This window comes from Notolabrus celidotus, chromosome 23 (genome assembly GCF_009762535.1).
Source record: "Notolabrus celidotus isolate fNotCel1 chromosome 23, fNotCel1.pri, whole genome shotgun sequence".
Classification (NCBI taxonomy): Eukaryota; Metazoa; Chordata; class Actinopteri; order Labriformes; family Labridae; genus Notolabrus; species Notolabrus celidotus.
Genome location: NC_048294.1, coordinates 20,999,916 through 21,021,370, shown reverse-complemented (window position 1 = coordinate 21,021,370; position 21,455 = coordinate 20,999,916). Strand labels below are relative to the sequence as shown.

At 41.7% G+C, this 21,455-nt stretch overlaps 1 protein-coding gene and 1 long non-coding RNA gene across 3 annotated transcripts; one reads left to right on the top strand and one right to left on the bottom strand.

Annotated features, from left to right (window-relative positions):
- Window positions 1-605: 605 nt before the first annotated feature.
- On the top strand, window positions 606-12,759 carry LOC117807157. Its single transcript, XR_004629918.1, has 3 exons — window positions 606-673; window positions 756-859; window positions 12,579-12,759. It is a non-coding gene; the product is annotated as an uncharacterized LOC117807157 (long non-coding RNA).
- On the bottom strand, window positions 8,627-15,467 carry sox19b (SRY-box transcription factor 19b). Of its 2 annotated transcripts, none has more exons than XM_034676234.1 (2): window positions 14,491-15,467; window positions 8,627-10,692 (listed from the first exon to the last, which is right to left on the bottom strand). In XM_034676234.1, the coding sequence occupies exons 1-2, from the start codon at window positions 15,144-15,146 to the stop codon at window positions 10,395-10,397; spliced, it is 954 nt and encodes a 317-aa protein (XP_034532125.1). In that variant the 5' UTR covers window positions 15,147-15,467; the 3' UTR covers window positions 8,627-10,394. The 2 variants fall into 2 exon arrangements, with proteins under 2 accessions (XP_034532125.1, XP_034532126.1); XM_034676235.1 differs by having other exon boundaries at window positions 8,627-10,653; window positions 14,491-15,462.
- Between the last annotated feature and the right edge of the window lie 5,988 nt (window positions 15,468-21,455).

Below are 21,455 nucleotides of genomic sequence, written 5' to 3'. Positions count from 1 at the left end.
TTGGCTCATCAATGATGTTTTCTTGCACCCAGAAATGAGCATATTTGAATGAGAGGGTCAGCTTTCTGGTCTCTGTGACTCCAAATGGGACCATCATTTACTGAGGAACATCATGCTGTACTAAAGAAGGCTTGAAACTACAAATTGAGACCATAAACTCATGAGGAGAATGTTTATTAGTGGGACAATTTTCTCAGATACATTGTCACCCCCTGCTGGACATTGAAAAAACTGCATGTTAAATATATCTATTTGTATAGTGCTAATTCGTTACAAAGAAATGTTTTCTTTATATAAATATAAATATATAAATATGTTAGATATAAATACATCAAGATAAAACATTAAGTTGGAGTCATTGTTTTGGACTATTAGTGCCCTTTAAATTCAATGAAGTCTCTTAATCTTGTACTAATAAAGCAGTGTTGATATCCCGTTGCCTTCTTTTGACATTATAAGTCATTATTCGACATTAATTTGATGTTTTTAGAGTCTAAATCATGTCTTTTTATCAGCTTGGATTTGTGTGTAACAGGGGGCCCCCTGCTGGAGCCCCTGCAGACCTGAGGGGTGAACCCCGTTGTTGCACTTTGGGGGTCTGAACTCTCCTCTCATACTGGTCTGATTCCTATGAAACTACGCCAAAACACGTCAAAATATGTCTTTTTTCACGGTAAACACGGGTAAAAGTGCAATAAAACCATGTGGAACAATTGAGAGAATCTGTAAATTTCTTGTTTCTCTCTGTGTTTTAGTGTCTGTGGAGCTTCAGATGGACCAAAGATGCCTCAATTAATCCGAATAAACAGCCTGTTGGAGCCAAAACTTAACATGCCCGGTTACTCACACAAGTCAAGAGGTAACAAATCATTTTTATTTATAACACCTTTCATACATTCAAGCATGCAGCCCAAGGTGGAAAGGGATATGAAATACTTATTAATAAAAACATGACGATCAAATGAATAAAAACAAATCAGAGAAGTATCGGAAAAATAAAAATTAAATCAGATAAATACCAGAAAAATACATTAAAATATATATATATATTGAGAAAGAATTAAAAAAAATCAATAAAAAAAACATCATACTAAAATAAAAAGAATAAATAAAATCAATAAAATAAAATCAATATAATAACATAAGATGAAGACCAGAAAAATACATACAAAAATAAAATATAACAATGAATAATAAAATGAAATTAATACAAATCGTGTAATAAAAGATAGAATAAAATCAATAAAAAATCATTTTAATAAAATCAAATATAATAAAATCTAATCAAATAAATACCACAAAAATAAAACATGATATGAGAAGATAGAATAAAATAAAATACATACAAATAACTATGATACAATCAATAAAATCTAATCAGATAAACACCAGAAACATAAATATAAAAATGAAATATAATGCAATAAGATATATAAAATAAAATACATCATAATAATTATCAAAAAATCAATACAATTACATAAAATCATTATAATAATATAAAATTAGATGCATACCAGAAAAGAAATATAAAGATAACATAATATAATAAGATGGAGTAGATAAAATGATTAAACATTTTCTTATAACAATGGTCATAATGTTAATAATGCATTCCAGGGCACAAATTAGTCCTAGTTAAAAGCCAGATTAAAAAGGTAAGTCTTAAGTTTACGTTTAAAAACATCCAGAGAGATCGCTGCTTTAATGTTCAGAGAAAGAGAGTTCAGAGTTTAGGGGCATAAAAATAGAAAGCTCTCTCTCTTAGTGAGGGACACATGATGAACATTTAAAAGGGAAGCATCCGGGGACCTCAGTGATCAAGCTGGAACATAAAATTACAGGAGATCTGTGATGTATGGAGGAGCGAGGCTGTTAAGAGCTTTGAAAACAAGGAAGTAGTATAAGGAGGCTACACACCCGTTACACAAACAAGTTTTGATTTATGGAGAAGATTAAAAGTTCACTATTAGGGGTTTCTTACATGACACATATGAACTTTTAAACACATTGGCATTACACAGTCCTTTTTCTTTTACAAATAAGAACCTGATAATTGAGAGCAAGCACAGAAGTTTCAATCTTTAGTCTAAATGAAACTGAAAACACCTGAAAGTTGTTGAATAAACGTTATTATGTTTATAATTCTCTCTACAAATGTTCAGGTGACAAGATCGAACATATAAAAGTCTTAAAGTTGTCATGCGAGTGCACACACCTAGTCACTCCTCCCACGTATGCACCTTTTCACCTTCAGAGAGCCTCTCCCTTACCTGTACACACACATATGCATCCCACCCATCGCACCTCATTACACTCACCTGTCAGTCAGCTTTCAGGTCTTAGCAAACACTTCCCTCTCTTAGCAGCAGCAGCAGGTCTGAAGCTGCTGACAGACCTGCGTGCCGTCACGGTGGTCTGACCGAAGACTGGCTCAGATTTAAATCTTACAGAGTTAAAGTTTCTAACAGAGTACCTGAAATACAGCAGCTCCCGGTGATCTAGGTAAAGTTTTAATGTGGAAATGCTCCTGAAAAGAAGCTGTGCTCAAATCAGAAGTTGTTTTTGCACATTTCCTCCCTCCTCTATCGTAGGATGTGTTTTGTTCTCCTCTCAGACTAAACATGGATCCTTATCACACCTTTAGAACCAGTCTACCTGGCTCTGTGCGTGTGTGTGGCCTCTCGGTCCCACCCTGGCTTTGCATGCCAGCAGCTGCACGGCATGACGCTGACTCACACACACACACACACACACACACACACACACACACACACACACACACACACACACACACACACACACACACACACACACACACACACAGTCCATCTCGTGTTCAGCGTGATGTTCATTACAACTGAAGAGGAAAACAACCAGAACAGCAGCCACCCACATGTTCGCCTGCATGCCAGCGAACAGACGCCCAGACACACACCTTTAGAGGAGGGAGTGTTGTTTCTATAAGGGACTCATGTACACAAAGACTCACATCTGAGAGTGTTTTCAACAGCTTCTACCTCTGTGATGGTTTTAATCTTTGTGTGTACGAACATCTTAACTCTATTATGTTACTCATTATTCTTTGAACTACATGGAGTTTAACACGGGAAAATTGACTTACCGTACTCTATGTTCTATTATTAACAAAGACCCAACATCAAGACAGGATCAGATCCAGTCCCATCTTACAGACAGGACTCAGTCTGATCTCATCTTAATCCACCATGAGCAGAGCACTTTGCAGCATTTAGCAAGTTACAGTGGCAAGGACAAACTTCCTTTAACAGGCAGAAACCTCCAGCAGGACCAGACTCATGTTAGACACACATCTGCTGAGACCGTGTTGGAGAGAGGGATAGAGGGAGATGAAGAGAGAAAGAGATGATAGTGGTGAGAGGGATAGTAGTAGTTGTAGCAGCTGGAGTCTGGCACATCCACCGCAGCAGGCCGTCTACGGCAGAGATCCAGAGGAACCAACGAGACAAGGGAGCTCAGGGACTCCAGAAAGGTCTATGGTTAGTAACTTTAATGGGACAGGAAGAGTTAAAGTAAGTGACGGGCAAACAGAGGTAAAGACAGGATCCCAGTGTGTCAGTCTAAGCTTTTAGCAGCATAACTAAGAGCTGGTCCAAACCTGAGCTGGCTCTAACTTTAAATCCTGGTTTATACTTCTGCGTCACCCCTACGCAGCAGGGGCACTACAAACGTACTTGATTGTCGATGTGTCCGTGACGTGCAGCCATTCTCCCCCGACATGCTTGAGGGCAGTGTGGTTCCTCTGGTAGTCTGGTCGTCTGCTTCCGGCCCCGCTGCGATCTCTGTTTACTTTTCCACAGTGATTCAGAGCGTGTTATGTTCATCTACAGCTGATACATGTTGCTGCATTTAGCAAACCGACATTATTACATGAAGAATAGAGAGGAGACGTCAGAGAAGTGCTGTAAAAGCGGGAAATACAATGGCGCCGAGCGGACCGATCACAGGGTGATCTGTGTCGATTCAACGTGTAGTTACATTTTGGAGGAGGTGCGCGTCATCTATGTGTGTAGGTACGGGAGCTACGCCTTCGAAATCGACGCAGAAGTATAAATCAGGCTTAAGCCTATAGCAGCATCACTAAGAGCAGGTCCAAGCCTGATCCAGCTCTAACTATAAGCTTTATCAAATAGGAAAGTTTGAAGCCTACTCTTAAAAGTAGAGAGGGCGTCTGCCTCCTGGACCCTGACTGGTAAATGATTCCAAAGGAGAGGGGCCTGATAACTGAAGGCTCTACCTCCCATACTACTTTTAGAGACTTTAGGTACGATGAGCAGGCCTGCATGTTTGGAGTGTAGTGTTCTAGAGGGGTAATGGGGCACTATGAGCTCTTTAAGATACGAAGGTGTCTGACCATTAAGAGCTTTGTAGGTCAGAAGAAGGATTTTAATTTTTTTGCCTTTTTATGATTTTTATCTTGATTTCAAGCTTCAGGAGGGAGAGTGTGTGTTTGTGTTGAGGTTTCTCTGCATCAGGTTCTCCATCAAAGTTTAAATCTGTAGCGGTTTTTATGTCCGTGTTTGAAGCGCTGCTGTCCGTGAGCTGTGTTCCTGAACTCATTCCTGTCTTTTTGTGCTAATTTAATTCCTGATTCCTCCTCTTACTTGTTGGAATGTTCATTGAAGAAAAGAGACAACAGCAGCGTCTGAATGAGAGTCTGACCCGCAGAGAGAGCGAGGGAATAAATTAAGTTTAAACAAGACAAGAATCAAACCTGCAGAAACACTGAGGCAATGATTTCCACCGAGTGTCACCAAATTAATATTCACTCTGAAATACAAGCAGCACCTGATACACACACACACACAGACACACACACATACACACACACACACACACACACACACACACACACACACACACACACACACACACACACACACACACACACTCGGCTCTTTGTGCAGACTTTAAGTCACTCCTCTCCTCCATGGAAACCACTTGTTGAAGCCTCACTGCTCGTTGCTAAGTGACAGGATGTATTGGACCAGAAAATCCTTTCATTGACACCCCCCCTCCTCCCCCTCCTCCCCCTCCTCCCCCTCCTCCTTTACCTCCCATCTCTCTCCCCCCATCTCCCCCCTGCCCTCGGACCGCAGCCAAAACAACCCACACATACATGCTCCAACTTCTGCTGCTGTACACGGAGAGACGGTTTGTTTGGTGCTCGGCCAGAAACGCAAATTGTGGTTAAAGGCTGTTCTAACTTTTTACACGTTAAAGAAGTTTGTTTGTCTGCTTTCAACACAACTTTATTTACAACGCCGCTAACGGATGCTCCTGTTTCCCAGAACAAGACAACAAAGCTTGGATAAAAAATATTAGAAACACACAAAACGATGTAAAACTCTTCAAAAAAGCTGCAAAAGTATCGGTTCAGTGTAATAAATCAGACGGGGGACTAAAATGACAGAAAAATATAGATTACAATTTAAAAACTACATTGACATTTTTAAGGATTATTTCTGAGTCCAAAAGAGACGTGTTTGCAAATATTTTAAACAAATATTTCAACAAAACCTGCAAAAACAAGTTTTTCATATTTTCGACTTCTAACTTTTTGAAAACATTTTAAATACGCAAAATTTTCCTGCAACTTTGACTCACTTTGATGAACTTTCCAACTTCTCTCAGCTTCTCTATGAGTCTTAAAGCTGCAGATCAGGAAGTTAAGGGATTCTTGAGCGGTCCTGGAAAGTTCCTGGGCTACTTCTGGAGATTGAATCCCCATGAGGAAGAGGACTTTGATGAAATAACGTCTTATGTTCTGCTTTAAGGAACATATAAGAACTTAAAGGATGATTCTGCGTGTTTTATTCATGCATCCTCAAGTCTAACATTAAAGACAAACTTGGTGATGGTCTCTTCCTCTCCTGCTGCATATCGCCATTTTCATTTATCTCTTTGTGATGTGAAAATCTCTGAGCAGGAAACTTTCTCCAGACTTTTCAGAGGCTCTTCAGGAGGTCCTGGAATTCTCCTGGAGCTTTAATTCATCTCAGGATGAGGAGGAGGAAGAGGAGGAGGAGGAGGAGGAATTATTCACCCCAGTAGTTGATTGATAAACTTTATAATGTTGCAAAACTGTGAGCAACAACGCCATGAAGAAACAGAGATCTGATTGAAATGACACTCTGATGAAGCTGTCAGAGAGCTCTTAAAGGACCAGATCATGATGCTGCAGGTTTTATTTTCATAACACTCGTCCTGTGCAGCTTTTTATTCACACATTTATGTTTCCTCTGCAGCAGGTCGTCATTTATCTCTCATGATAATAAATCTGATGGGAGGAAGTGCAGGTTTTATATCCTTCATGCACATATTTTCCGAAGACAAAATGGAAAAGTTACTCTCGCAGTGATTTGATGCCTTAAGTCAAACTTTCTCCAGAATCGGCCTCGTGTTTCTGATTCGTGCTCTAATCTCTCTGCTTCATGTCGTCACTGAGTCCCCTTCATCGCTGAGTTATCACAAAACTTGTTGAGATTTAATTCCCCTGAGGAAGAGGCAGAGGAAGACTTCTCTGTGTTTTATTCTCTGGTGTGTCCCTCACAGTGATCAGGAGTTTGTGTTTCTGTGTGAGCGAGCAGCAGCAGTAATTTAACATGTTTTATTCATTCAGTCATTCACTTTTTCTTTTCTTTTTCTCCTGGCCACAACTAATTTCCATTCACTTCTTTGTCATGTGAGAATCTCTAAGCTGAAAACTTTCTCCAGACTTCCAGGTAGTCCTTGAGGAGGTCCTGGAATCCTTGAGAGGAGAGTTAGACTTTCACAATCCCTGCAAATCTCTGCAAATAAATACGCGTTTTCTAATGAAGTAAAACTGCTTAAATGAAATTAAACTTATCCTGAAGAGGTCCTGGTTTCCCCCCCTGTGCATCTGTTCTCCCCCCCCCTCTCTCCCCCTCCTCTCAGTGACCGATTAGCCGGTGCGGGCTTCTCTCACATTTCCATGAGAAAGCCGGCGGTCGGTGAAAGGGTTAAGCCCGAGGACGAAGCCCCCAGAAAGCAGCCCTAATTTTCTGCCCGGCGGGGGGGAGGGGGAAGTGGGGAGAGGGAACAAAGCGGCCCGGGGGAGGAGCGGAGACTCCGGCTTTACTATATGCACCTGCGGCCTGAAAAGAAGCGGACAATGCGCCTCCGACACGGCCAATTACGAGCGGCCATCCACCCGCTTTCTGTGCGGGGAGACGAGCGGGGGAGGAGGGGGGAGTGAAAGGGAGGGGGAGGAGGGGAGAGGAGAAAGTGAATTTTTAAAGAGGGGAGAGATAAGAAAGTAAATAATCGAGCTTTAAATCATTCCAGCCTCTAAAGACCCCCCCTCCTCCTCCTCTCCATCCCTCCATCCTCCCTCCATAATGCGCTCTGTTCGGTGTGAAACAGCCCGAGCTCCGGGACGGGAGGCCGGCGTGAAGGTGAGGAGAGGTCGGCGTGATGACGGAAGGTCAAACTGACTTTATACTGTCATCAGGGTGGGTGACGTCATGAAGAAACAGCTGATTATTATTTTAACCAGCTGAGGAGGAGGAGGGGGATCAGACGAGCTTAGATATCAAATCAATGAGGGAGAATACTTCATGTCTCAAAACTGAGAGATTGGTGCAACTTCTTAAAGGGACATTCCACTGTTCCCTCATGTTTCATTCATGCGTAAAAGTGAAACGTCTGGACAATCAGCCTGTTAAGTTTCACCATCTTTGCTTGTTATTCCTTCTCTTTTAAGTTGTAAATGATTCCCTTCACTTAACACTTCTGGAAGTGGTGTAATTATTATTTTTATGAAGCCTTACATACTTTCGTACATGCAGCCTACACTTTGCACTACTCTAGCAATCAAACTACAACAAAACATGGCTTCAGAATCCATGCAGCTGTTAAAGCATTTAGCAGAAATAAGCAAAATAAAGTAGAGCATGTTAAATATGTCCTTCTTTGATGAACTAATCTGTCTCTTCTTGTTGGTTTTATTGAGTTTGGTACCATTATGTAAGAAGTATGCATGACTTGTTGCATCCTGTGCAGATCTACTTTCAGCGTTTACTGTCACAACATAAAACTCTGCAGCATGTGCTCATGTTTTTTTGTGGCGTGCATTTAAACTCTACAATCGAGGGGCAGCACGTGAAAAGTTGTGGAGATAAACATCAACTGCAGCTCGACATCAGCACTTAAAAGTGGCCTTTATAGTGCCAAGAACTTGCAAGAAGTGTCAACTTAATTTCTTACGCCTGCAAATAATCGTGCAGTCTGATCGAGGGCTGATTATTTTTGGTGCATTTTATCCTTTAAATGATTAATTTTTCTTTAAAATAAGAGAAAATGTGCACCAGTGTTTCTCAAACCCTCTGAGATTTAATCAAACATACAAAGATGTCCAGTTTATGGTCACAGAGAAGGAAAGAAATTATATTATCCTCATTTAACAAACCAGAGGAGGAGACTTAAGACTAAGAATAATTAAAATGAATAGCTGATTGATCACCGTCAGAGGTTTAAAAGGTCTCAGATTTTAAACATCATGCATGTGAAGTGAAACATGCAGAGCTGAAGCACCCACTGTGGAATAATCACGTAGCATCACATGTCCAGTACTGAAAAAGGATTTGTACTTTTTATTAATATCGTCATGAACTCCATAACAAAGATTTTTTTAATCGAAAACAGGACTCAGAGACTCTTAGTATAAGAGCCTAAAATGTGTACAGTATTTACACGGATGCTTCATACAGTCACTCTAGTACATGGCAGCATTTACAGACAAGAATTCATCCTAAAAATAGAGATACAAAAGTCAGTATAAAAGTTTAGTCCTCAAATGTAAACATTCACACGTTACTTTAATAAAAAAGAATCCCTTTTTTAAAAATAAGACCGAGTCCAGTGCATGTTTGGTTAGTATAAAATGCTTCAAAGTCGAGAGGAAGTTCAGGTGTTTTCAAACCTGGGATGCTTTTTACAAGTTTAGGAACGACTGATTCATCCTGCAGCAGGAAACAGGCTGCAACGTTGGTGCATCAAAGTGCGTCCACTAACAGTTTTTCTTTTTGTCCCTGACATACTCAGGTTGTTCAGCTTTTCAGTCAGGCATTAAGATCCTTAGTTTAAGAAAAATACAGCATTTACATCGCCATCATCAAGCCCACCAGGCTCCACTGACAAAGACACATTTTAACTCTCAGATCACAGGAGTTGTAGGTTGACTGCTGCCTCCATGAGCAGGTTAGTTTGGGAAGTTTTGATCCATTACAACTAAAGACACGACAGCACAAAAGCTTAACCAATCAGCTGCAGTGAGGCCAGATGAATAGTCTTTTTGGTGAGTGGAATTTGGTGGCTTTAAGGAGAACGATGCAACAGCTGTTACATCTTGCTGCATCTCTGACACTTATAATAAAAACCTGAGGCTGTCAGGGACCAAAACAAGAACTGTTAATGGATGCACTTTGAGGTCAGTGCAGCCATTACTGCTGCAGAATGAAGCCCTAAAATAAGGCCCAGGTTCAAAAACAGCAGACTTCCTCTTCAGAGTCTGACTGAGACACATTTAATTATTGTAGGTCCATAGCAGCACTAAAAACCAGACTAACATCAGATCTGTCGGTCTGAGAGAAACAGGATCAAGACTACAGAGCGATGTTACGTCCCACAGGTGAAATCTGAAACAAGACGGAGCTGTTTTCTGCAGCTTTCTCCGTGTGGAAGACTTCCTGGACTCATCTGAAATGTAGCATTTCATATTAAAAACCCTAAAAACAAACGGCATGACTGCCAGAGCAAAACATGTACAACAAAAGGTTTAAATCTAGAACTAAAGATAAGAGAGAAAAGCGGCCGCGTGCTCGGAGCGTCCTGTGGATGCAGCTGATTGTCCGACAGGTGTTTCATCCAGCAGGTGAGACAGAGAAATACAGAGCAGCACACCAAAGCAAAGGCACAGAATTCAACATGTGCTTCCCCCTCCTGGTCTCAGAGACTGATCCGTCATCCAGGCTGCCGGGTCAGGCTCCATCCGACACAGACCGAATCAGGAGCGCCAGCGTGAGAAGAGTTTGAATGAACCAGTCTTTGAGGCGTTATGAGCTCTAAAGTATCAAAAAGGAAAAAGGGACTAATATGTACAGAATGAACAGACGTGTCTTCACTGCCATCCTTCATGAAGAGAAGTCTGCAGGAGGGCGGAGGGGGCAGAGCCTCAGCTCTGTACATGTGGTGGTAACAGCTTTTGAAAGACATCAAATATTTAGTTGTCACTTTAGAGTAACATCTGGACTCCTGAGCGTCTTTAACTCCGCCTCCCGTCCGTCCAGCTGTGCGTTTCGAGCTCCTCAAGCTCCGCCCCTTCTGTTTGAGTCTCAGATGTGTGTGAGTGGGACGGTCCCGGTGAGGTAATGCTGCTGCACGCTGGTGTAGCCCCTCTGTGCGGCGGTGGGATCCCCAGCCTCCCCGCCTGCTCCAGGGATGTACATGCTGATCATGTCCCTCAGGTCTCCCTGCAGGGGCCCCCGGTGGTGGTTGGGGGCCCCGGTTGGAGGCGAGTGGGAGACTGGTTCTGCCTTCACCATGGGCATGACGGGGCTTGGCTGCTGGGGGCTGTTGCTGTACGACATCGGGCTGTAGAGGAGAGGAGACGAGTTAGAGACCGGATAAAGTCTGAAACAGTGATAAAGACGTCGTTTAGATTTCAACAGATGAATGGACATGTGCTGCAGATATCATCATCCTCACATCGCTCACTCTCTTTGCACATGTGAATGCTGCAGAAAAAGCTGACCTGCAATCTCCTCTCTGCCTCTCTTACCCAAATACACAACATCCTTCTCATCTTAATGCCTCGCACTATTAAAGGCAGCTTTAATATGTCATGCATGATGTTTTCGATCGACATTGTGCAGCCGTTTTGTCAGATCAGATCAGCTCAGCTGATGACTTCCTGTGCCTGATTTTTACCTTCTCTGACTGCATTATCATGCAAACATGTTCGTTCTGCAAATTCATTCTCTGCTTCAACATCTGATGACCGACTTTTATGCAAACAGACAGATCTTTAAATCAAACTATTCAACAGACTCAACTCAAGCTCCATGAAGCAACAACGACTCAAGCTCTGACTTCCTCAACCTGTTGCTGTCGGAGCTTCCTAAAGTCCTGCAGCTTTCCAGTTTGCACAACATCATCTTCACATAAACACATCTACCCACAGAGAACAGAAACTGAACTTCCTCACTTCAATGCTTAAAACCTTCCTGCACATCATTTATTCCACTCATGTAAAAAGTGAAGAGGTCATGATCTGTTATATACAGGTGTAACGTGTGAGGGCAGGTGTTTCACAGGAGTGAAGTTTGAAATCCTTTTATGCCCCGTTAAAGGTCTGGATTAGTTCTGGATTAGAAGTGAGCTCAAACTCTGCCTGAACCGTACGTCAGGAAGTGACTCAGAGGGAGTCCAGCTTCAAAATAACAAGACTAACGAGCGGCTGCGAGTCGAGACAGATTCAGGATCAGATCCAGGATCAGGAGTGAGCGCTGCATGCTAACACAGATCACCTGTAATCCAGTTCACAAACAGTCTTCCTTTAGTCCAACTCTGCTAATCTACGGAGATTAAATCCGGCCTCTTCCCTTCCTCATCCTCAGACTCTCCATCAGGTTTGAGTTGAACCTTCAGGATCATTCAAGACTGAACCTGTCAACTCAGATTAATTCCAATAATCCACACAGGAGGATCTAATCTGAGTTTAGTGTTTTGCATGAACTGTTCAAAGTGTTTTTATAATTGATCTCCTGTTTTATTTTCTTATTTCTGACTTTTCTTGTTTTCATTTGATATTCTCAGGACAAATAAATAAAGTTCTTATTTTAAACTCTTAATCCACACAAAGCTGCAGTTTACAGCTTTAAATTAAAGATTAAAGATAGTTTGAAAGTTAGGAAAACTAAAACAAAGCCCGGACGACAGAAAACGATGGATTACGTTCACCAGAGACCAACGGAAGAGAACCATTTGTCTGATGTATTGTTTTCTGTTTCACAGTTTAGGTTTCATCAGCAGCGCTCTCTCTCTTCACTTAGTCTCAATGTGACTCGACCACTCACTCTGTTTTTCTCACAGCAGCTTTGGGTTGAAAATAGGACTTCCAATGAGTTTTTCACAAGCTTTGGAACTTTTTAATGTTATATAATGTAAAACTTAGAGCAGATTGTATTATTTTAACAAAAGTACCAAAATATCATAAATTAGGACAGCTTTAAGGAGCATCTACGGTCAGATTAGAAGACTTTACAGCTACTTTTTCACATTTAAAGCCCTCTTTTCCTGGTTTTACTATCTTAACTGAGTGAATTTGAGTCTTTCGTCAGTTTTTTATGACAGTAATTGAGGAGTGTGGGGACTTTTGGGTGAAAGTTGGACAAAAGAAACTCTCTGGAGACGTCTCTGAGAGTTCTGAAAACTTTTAGGACTCCAGGATTAAACGATCAATCAGATTTAAGTACTGTTAGCTCCTTTTCTTCTGAACTTGTTGAATGTTTTCTCAGAGCGCGGTCAGTGAGGGAGAGGACGGGCTTCAACAGGTTTGTCCTCCAACATGACTCACAGACGAGTAACTGAAAGACGAGTAAGCGAAAAACAAAGACGCCCGAAATAATGAGGCCGAGAGAGAGAATACACCTCAGCATCATCCGTGTGCACGCACCAACATTCATCAGTGTGTGCATGGAGGACGAAGAGGGAGAGGGGGGGAGTGGGGGAGGCAGGGACCCACAAGTGTTATTGGGGACAATGGTTTAGCAGGAGCAAGGGATTGTGGGTAAGAGGACCACACACAGAGCCGTCCTGCTGCCGTCGAGTCACACTGATCAACATTCCTGACCGGACCCGAGCAGAGTGGAGCGCCGCACGCATAACAAGCAGGAAGCAGAGTGAGGGGAGCTGACCAATCAGAGGAGGCGAGGAGGCTGAGAGGGACGCAGTTCACACACTTTGTCAGGTTTACACCAGGTGAACTAGCCTATGAGTGTGACGAGGATTTCAGACTCAAAATGGAACTTTTTATTCATCTTAAAATATTTATAAATGAGTGAGCGAGTAAAAGAGACTGTGAGAGAGACAGCAGAGTGACACGCATAAATTGTGTGCAGCAAACGCATTCTGAGCTCAATATTTAGAGATTTGAAGCAGCTTTTTAAAAAGTATAATTAAAGCTAAACTCTTAACTTAAAAAGCAGATTATAGATGCAGAAATATGAGATTATAAACTCACTTTCTTAAACAACGATAGCAGAGAGATGTCAGCTGTAGTGTTTGCAGCTCCTTCAAGCGTATAAATCAAGTTTCTTTTACGCATTTTGTGGAAATAAATCAGATTTACATGTTTGTAAGATCACTTTAATGTAGCTGTGTTGTGTCCGTTTTTAGTCAGAATATGTCTTGTTTTTTTCTTTAAAATGCACCACTTTGTGTTTTTATTTGCAGATAGTTGCACACGTATGTCAGACACAAAGTTCTGATTTTAGCCGCCAGTTATTTTCCATTCTACTTTAATGTTTGGCTTCAAACTAATTCTACTTTACCTAATTTAAGTGTCAGTTATTGAATTAATAAGGACACTATTTGTGCATTAATCACAACCAAACATGGATCCAGATTATTGGATTGTAATGCCCCAAAATGAGGCCTAAAGTCAGACCTAGACTTTTGTGCTTTTGGGTTAACATTTCCCTTTGTCTGTAAATAAATAAATGTCTTCATATGATGTGGGTTTTTTTTTCCTCAACTTCATCTGAATTAACTGTTTTATATTCAAGGTTCTATTTCTGTGAACTCCACCTTCAGCCTTTCTTTCTTACTTTCTTTCTTTCTTTCTTCAGGACATCATCATCATCATTATGTGACACTCTTAAGCTCTGAGATGATGTTGTGCATTCAGATGAGAAATAAAAAGTGTGCGTCAGAGGCCGGAGGATCAGGCCTGCAGAGGAACTTGGAGGCCTAAAGAGGCTCTGAAGAAATAATCAGCTGCTAAATGTTCTGTTTAAAAGGAGCAATCAAATAAATTCATACACATCTATAAAAGTCTGTCCCACAGATAAAAGTTTAAATTCAGAGGGACAGATTTTGTTGAAGTTAAAAAGAGAAACTTTAAATCAAACTTAATCCTGATTTATTAAAGTCATCTGACTCTTTCATCAGTCTGCTGCAAATTTAAGTTAAATTACTATTACTTCTGGAGGTAATTTAAACTTCTTTAGGATTTAGTTTTACAGTCCTCTCTGTCGTTGTCCTCTGCCGTGAACTGACGCAGATTTAACACTGAAGAAGTTCCTCACAGACTCTTATTTTGACTTGTAATTGCACCTTTACATTTTACAGCCCTTCCTCTGAGAATTTAAATCCTTCAGAAACAGGAGAAACGTCCTGTAACTCTGGGACTACTTTCTGTGCGCTCACCTGTAAGAGTTGGCTCCGTTCATGTAGGTCTGTGCTGCGGTCATGGCGGGGGGGTACTGCAGGGCGGACAGGTCGTACCGGTGCAGCTGCTGCGTGTAGCCCAGCGCCTCGCCCTGCATGCCGGCGTACCCCCCGGTGGGACCCCAGCCGTAGCTCTCCATCCTGGGGCTGCCTCCCTGCCCCTGCGCCGCCGCCGCCAGCAGGTTCCCGGCGGACAGCGGGTACTTCCCCACCTGCGCGTCCTTCTTCAGGAGCGGCTTGGTCTTGCGGCGCGGCTTGTACTTGTAGTCGGGGTACTCTTTCATGTGCACGGCGCGGAGCCGCTTGGCCTCGTCGATGAACGGCCTCTTCTCCGCGTCCGTGAGCAGCTTCCACTCCGCTCCGAGTCTCTTGCTGATCTCGGAGTTGTGCATTTTGGGGTTTTCTTGCGCCATCTTGCGCCTCTGGCCCCGGGACCACACCATGAAGGCGTTCATGGGCCGCTTCACCTTGTCCATGGGGTCTGCTCCGGGAGGGCACGCTGTCTTGGAACCCGGGTGAGAGTTTCCGTTGGGGCCCATGCTGCCGGTGATGTTCCCGGTGACCGGGGACAGGCCCTGGGTCTGGTGGGGGGGCTGGCCGGTGGGCTTCAGCTCGTGCTCCATCATGCTGTACATGGTGTCAGGAAGACTTTCAGAAGAGTTGAAGCTCCTTTTTGTCGCCGTCCACCTGGCGACGTGTGGCCAGGTTCCCCTACAGGTTCAACCGGGTGATCCAAATTAGCTAATTACGCACGCGACACGCCCGCAGAGAGCAGACCGGGGAACGGCGCGCGTGTGTGTGTGTGACAGCGAGAGAGAGAGAGAGTTAGTTAGTTAGTGGGAGCAGCAGTCATCACTGAGAGTCCTCACTCCTGGTTCTCCGCTCAGACACTTGTTGTTGTCAGACTTCAGGCGCTGTCTGAACTCAGATCCTCTCTCTCACAAACTTCTGCTGTCCGCGTGCACGCAGCCGCGGCCAATCATAGAGCGCGGAGCTGCAGGCTGTGCGCGTGCATTAGCAAATGAAAAGACTCTGGGGGTGCGCGAGACACTTGTTGATGGTGGAGAAGGAGTGAGGGAAGAAATTTAGCAAAAATGTTAAATATCGGATATGATCAGAGAGATGTGAGAGGATTGAAACTCTGAAACGCGCTGTGTCAAAGTTCTCCAGAAACAATGAGAGGGTAAAAATAACTTATCAAAACTAACTTATTATTTTATTTATTTAATTCAGTGGCTTTATTGGTTCTGTCAGGGGAATGATATTACTAAGACACCAAAGATAGTGTCATTTAAAATAAGATATAGAAAAGGTGAAATGTCCACCAGTGAACACATAAAATGAACGATTGACATCAAGCTTCAGAGATAAACATAAATCCACAGACTGCAAAGATACAAGTCAAACATGTGGCATCATAAAAACTCACTAAAGCTTATTTATTAATTCGATTTTGCATTATAAACTGTAAAAGAGGAAAATAGAGCCAATACAAAAGTGCCTTGTACCTGCATTCTTCCTAATGTCCAGCAGGAGGCTACTCCAGAAGTCTCTGAGAAAATGGCCCCATACTTCACAGCTGATTTATTCCCTCAGTAAACATTTTCCTCATGAGTTTACAGTCTCAATCACTAGTTTCAAGTCTTTTTCAACACAGAATTATGTTCATTTAGTAAATTATAATCCCATTTAGAGTCACAGAGAGCAGGAAGCATGGGAAGAGTGACAGGTTGCTAATCTGAAAATGTTGTGTTCAGAGTTTTGTTATACAAAGAGACACTCTGAGTACTCAGCTGTTCAGTCTTAATGATAGGAATATGTGTTAGAATTTCTAGAGTTAGCTGGCTACTTAGTTTCTGCTAACCACTCTTGATGGTCACTTCTGGCTCTGAAACTTGCAGTGAGTCAGTCCCCATGTTAAAATGTTACAGCAGAAATTACCATGTTTACAGCCTGTAACAAAAACAGTTTGGGTCTCTATAGCTCATTCCTCTATTCATGACAACTGTACAGCTGAGCATAAACACCAAATACAACTTGATCACACATTTCATATTAAATCAATCTGCAGAGAGGAGAATGGAACAAAACAGAACACATCAAAGCAGAATACAATGGAATGGAACAAATACAAGCAGAATAGAATGGAACAGAACAGATCAAAGCAGAATACAATGGAACGGAACAAATACAAGCAGAATACAATGGAACTGAACAGATCAAAGCAGAATACAATGGAACGGAACAGTTCAAAGCAGAATACAATGGAACGGAACAAATACAAGCAGAATAGAATGGAACAGAACAGATCAAAGCAGAATACAATGGAACGGAACAAATACAAGCAGAATACAATGGAACTGAACAGATCAAAGCAGAATAGAATGGAATGCTTCCGATTGATGAAAGCCAAATAACAACAGTGATTAATTCTAGACAGCTAGAGCAACACCAGGGACGACCATATACATATCAAACTAATCTGCGTAAAGGAGTTGGTCACATGTCCCCTCTGCCTGTTGACACTGTGGTAAAAACTCTCTCTATAGCTCATTTCTCTATGCATGAAAACTGTACAGGCTGAATTTATTAAGCTTTCAATAGTTTAGTCATACAAAAATTTGCATAATTGGGGCACGTGGTGAAGTGACGGACAGATGGGCGGGTAGTATAGCTGTTGAGTCTGAAGACTGGGAGTCTGAAGACTGACCTCAACCAAACCTGTTTTTAGAGTGATCGCCAACTCCTTTTCAGAAACCGATGAGTGACGTCATTGGAACTACGTCAGTGTTTTATACAGTCTGTGGTTTTACATCTTTACACCCCTGCTAACTGCAATTAAGCTCACGCTGAATTGTCCTCACTTTTAATTTCTCCGTTGTAAGCAGCACATTAATGTTGTTTGTCACTGTGCTCACCCTGACTTCTTCCAGAAATTTCACAAGGGAGGCTGACTGGACAAAATCTGGTGTTCGCATTTATGCTGCTCACACTGAAAATTCTGAAAATTTCCAGGACCTTTTTGCAAAGTCTAAAAAAAGGTTTTCTGTAATGAGAAAATTTAAGTATAATTTTCCGAAATGAAAATGGGAAGCATTTAGTTACTGCTTTTGGAGGAAAACACGGTGATATTAATCCTCTTCTTGGTTCACCAAAAACTCCTCCCTCCAAAGCTCTGCAATGACTCAGCTTCTTTTTTTAACCTTCAAATTTGAAGTGAAACTGGTTTTATCTTTTGTTCATGTACCTCAGCTTCCAAACTTTGAAGGTTGTCTTTGTTGGTTGCTCTTTTCACTTTGATCGGACAGATATTTTTGTTATATTCTTTCTCCTGACGGAGTAAAGTCAGAGAAGAGGAACGACAGTTTTATTTGTCTTTCTAGCAGCAGATGAGATGCTTATTGTGTCTCTTTATAAAGCCAATCTTTAGAGCCGCCCGACCCTCTTTTCAGATGATTGTGCTGCAGACACGTTTCTAAACACACACACTGATTCAACCACAAAATGACTTCAGAGCCGCAGGAGAATGAGGAGGATCTCTGCTGCTTCACACAAATAAACCTCTTTATCTGCTGTCTTTGTTGACAGCCAAGTTCCCCAAACACAACCAGAAACAAGCTTCACACACGACTGAAGTTTAATGATGCTGATAAATGCTTCCTTTAGGTGTAAGGCCACTCAGCCTGACATGTTCAGTCAAACAGAGCTCCTTCTTCTACCTCTGAAAGAAATTTTACTTGAACTTTAAAAAGTAAGCAAAAAATAAAAACAAGCAAACCTAGCATGATATCACGAGGTGGCGAACTAATGGATCTTAGCTTGTCAAGCTAACGGTTGATTAAATTTGTCGCGTTCATGATATCACTAGACTGTACAAGATAAATGAAGAACATCATACTTTGTTTTATAAAGTGAGAAAATGATTCGATTCTGATTTAAGAAGAATGTTTTTGTATAATTGGGACAAAAATTTGTGAGTATAACAGTTGGAGTTGGAATCACGGAATGACACGGGAGGACAAGGTACAGCACAATGCAACACTACACGCAAGACAACATACGATACATCAGATATGACACGACACGGTACAATAAGATGTGATACGATAGGACATGACACAACACTCCACACACAGGATACAATATGATATGATAAGATACGATAAGACAGGACACACTAGATAGACATGTTACAATATAACACGTATAACCCAACAGGAAAACCCACAACACGTAGGATAACATATGATATAATAAGATACGATACGACACGTTACGATATAATACATAAGAACCCGACATGAAACATACAACACGCAGGATACCATATGATATAATAAAATACGATACGACATCTTAAGATAGTAACGTTACAATATGACACGATATAACACAATAGTAACACGCAGGGTATCATACTATACAACACGATATAATGAGATACTATACAACACACAGGATACAATATACAATACTATAAAATATTATTTAATATCACAAGACAAGACGCAACACACAACATGCAGAATAATAAATGACACGATACAATGAGATGTGATACGATACGACCTGACATAACAGGAAACACGACATGCAGTATACCATACCATACAACACGATACGACACGGCAGAATACGATACCAGTCGTCAAGATACCATACGACAAATTGCGATACCAGACGACAAGATACCATAAGTCAACAACAATAACAGACGACATGATACCATGCATACCATAATATACATCACAGTATAATATGACACACAGGCTATTATGCATACAATAAGAAATGACACAACAAATGCAATTCCATAGGATATGATACAGTCAGTTGTTAATTTTGGCAGATATTTCAGATTAAGTCTTAATCTCTATATATTGCTCTTGTTATTTTATCCAGCTATAATAGTAGAGCTACATCCTTCTGTTTAAATAATCGGTCACTCCTGGCTCCAGAAAAACGTCACAGACGAGGCTTCAGGAAGGGAGCCGACAGAACTATGGGTAACTCCTCTACCAGGTCTGTTGGGTCCACAGATGAAGCCAGGTTTGGTCCGAAGAAAGTCCTCAGGTGAGGCTGGAACACATGAAATTACTCTGTTGGAACAGGTACTTTAAATCACAGAGAACACACTCTGATAATACTTTGGCCTCAAGATGCATCATGGGTAACAAATGGGCCAAATGTAAACAGGAAGAGGACTGAGTGCAGAATAAAGATGACGGCCCTGGTGGTGTGTGTGTGTGTGTGTGTGTGTGTGTGTGTGTGTGTGTGTGTGTGTGTGTGTGTGTGTGAATGTGTGGGTGATGCAGGTGTGTGTTTGACACCATGTGTTTGTGACTAATTGTGAATTGTGCAGCTCCAGTCTCCCGTTTCCATCTCCATGACGACCCAGTGTGGAATCCCCTCCTCCCTCTCCTTACCCCCCCAGCTTTCCTCTTTCAAAAACATCTCCCTAACTCTCTCTCTCTTTCTTTTCTTCATCTGTCCGTCATCCTCAGCCTTCAGCCCGGAGGTTTTCTCTCTCCTCACACACTCTGACGTTACGTTTGTGTGTCACATCGGACACAGGAAAGCCAACATGGCCGTCTGGTCCCTCTGTCGTTCTGTCATCACGGTGAAAAGTTTCTTTTTCCGCTTGTTTTTTAAAGTTAGGAGAGTTAAAGTGAAGACAGTCCTCTCTGTCTCAGCTCTTAACGAAGGGAAGTATCAGATTTTCACCCTCTTTCCTCTCTGTCCATCAGAGTTAGGGTTTTAAGTGAGAGAAACTCCTGAGGTTGTTTCCCTCTCAGTCTCTGCTCATTGTCCCAGAAAAACAGCTTCAGCTTGGATTTCGGGTTACACTAAAAACAGGATGAAAGGTTTTAAAAACATTAAAAGAAAAAGATATTTTGAATGAGAAGAGTTTATGTGACTGAATAGTCAGCTGTACTTTTTGTAGCCAGCGTATGCACATTAGAAATGCAGCAGTATTGCATGTTGGGAGATGTAGGCATTGCAGTCCTAGCTGGAGAGCTCAGTGTGTTTGTCAGTAAAGTAGTAATGAGGGATCAGTCGCTGGTTGGATATCCAACAAACACATGATACTCTCTTTGACTGTCATATTATCTAGTACCTTAACTTTATCAGATTTTGTTCATTCTTTCATTTCCAAGACATACCTTTTTGTGTGTTAAGATCAGTTTTTTTCAGTTTTGAAAAACTGAGAGATATCTTGCAGGTTACAATATCTTGAATACCAATGTGTGGATAAGTCACATGGGTATACAAAACGTGTCTTTGGAGGGCTCCCAGTTACTGCATGAAGCCTCCATTAGGGTGAGTAATAAACGACTGCCAGCCAAGACTTCCTTTTCCATGTGTTGCATTGTTTACAGTTCTATCAGGAAAGCAAGAAGCGACCATGTGTTCAGATCAAAAGAGAAGAAAAAGTCCCCCCTCTAGATATTTCCCTGGAGGAGCACCTGTTCATCTGTTTGTGGTGAGTCTCAGTTTCACTGTAAACAGTAAGTTCCACAGAGGTCTCCCTCTGGCTTCCTTCAGCGGTATGAACCTGAAACGGAAACTGATGTTCATGTGATGTTGTTGTAATTAACGGGTCCTAAGTTTGCTTAAATAAAAACATCATGATGCAGATTAGTCAAAAGTCAAAAGTCAAGCTTTGTCAGGTCTGTCCTCAAGAGGAGAAGAAAACTACTTTTACAATGTTTGTTTGTTGAATGGAGGTGGGATCCATCATTTCTGATGTGTTCAAGGAAGTCAGGAAATCTAAACGCTGATTGTCTTTAGTGACACAGCATCAAGCAGATTTGTGTCTCAGTGTGAATGTTTGATCTAGAACAGATTGTTAGCTGCTCTTCATGCAGATATCTGTTTATAGAGAGAAAGAAATCCTCCTCAGATTAACAACCATGGGAGCAGGGATGTCAATATACTGGATT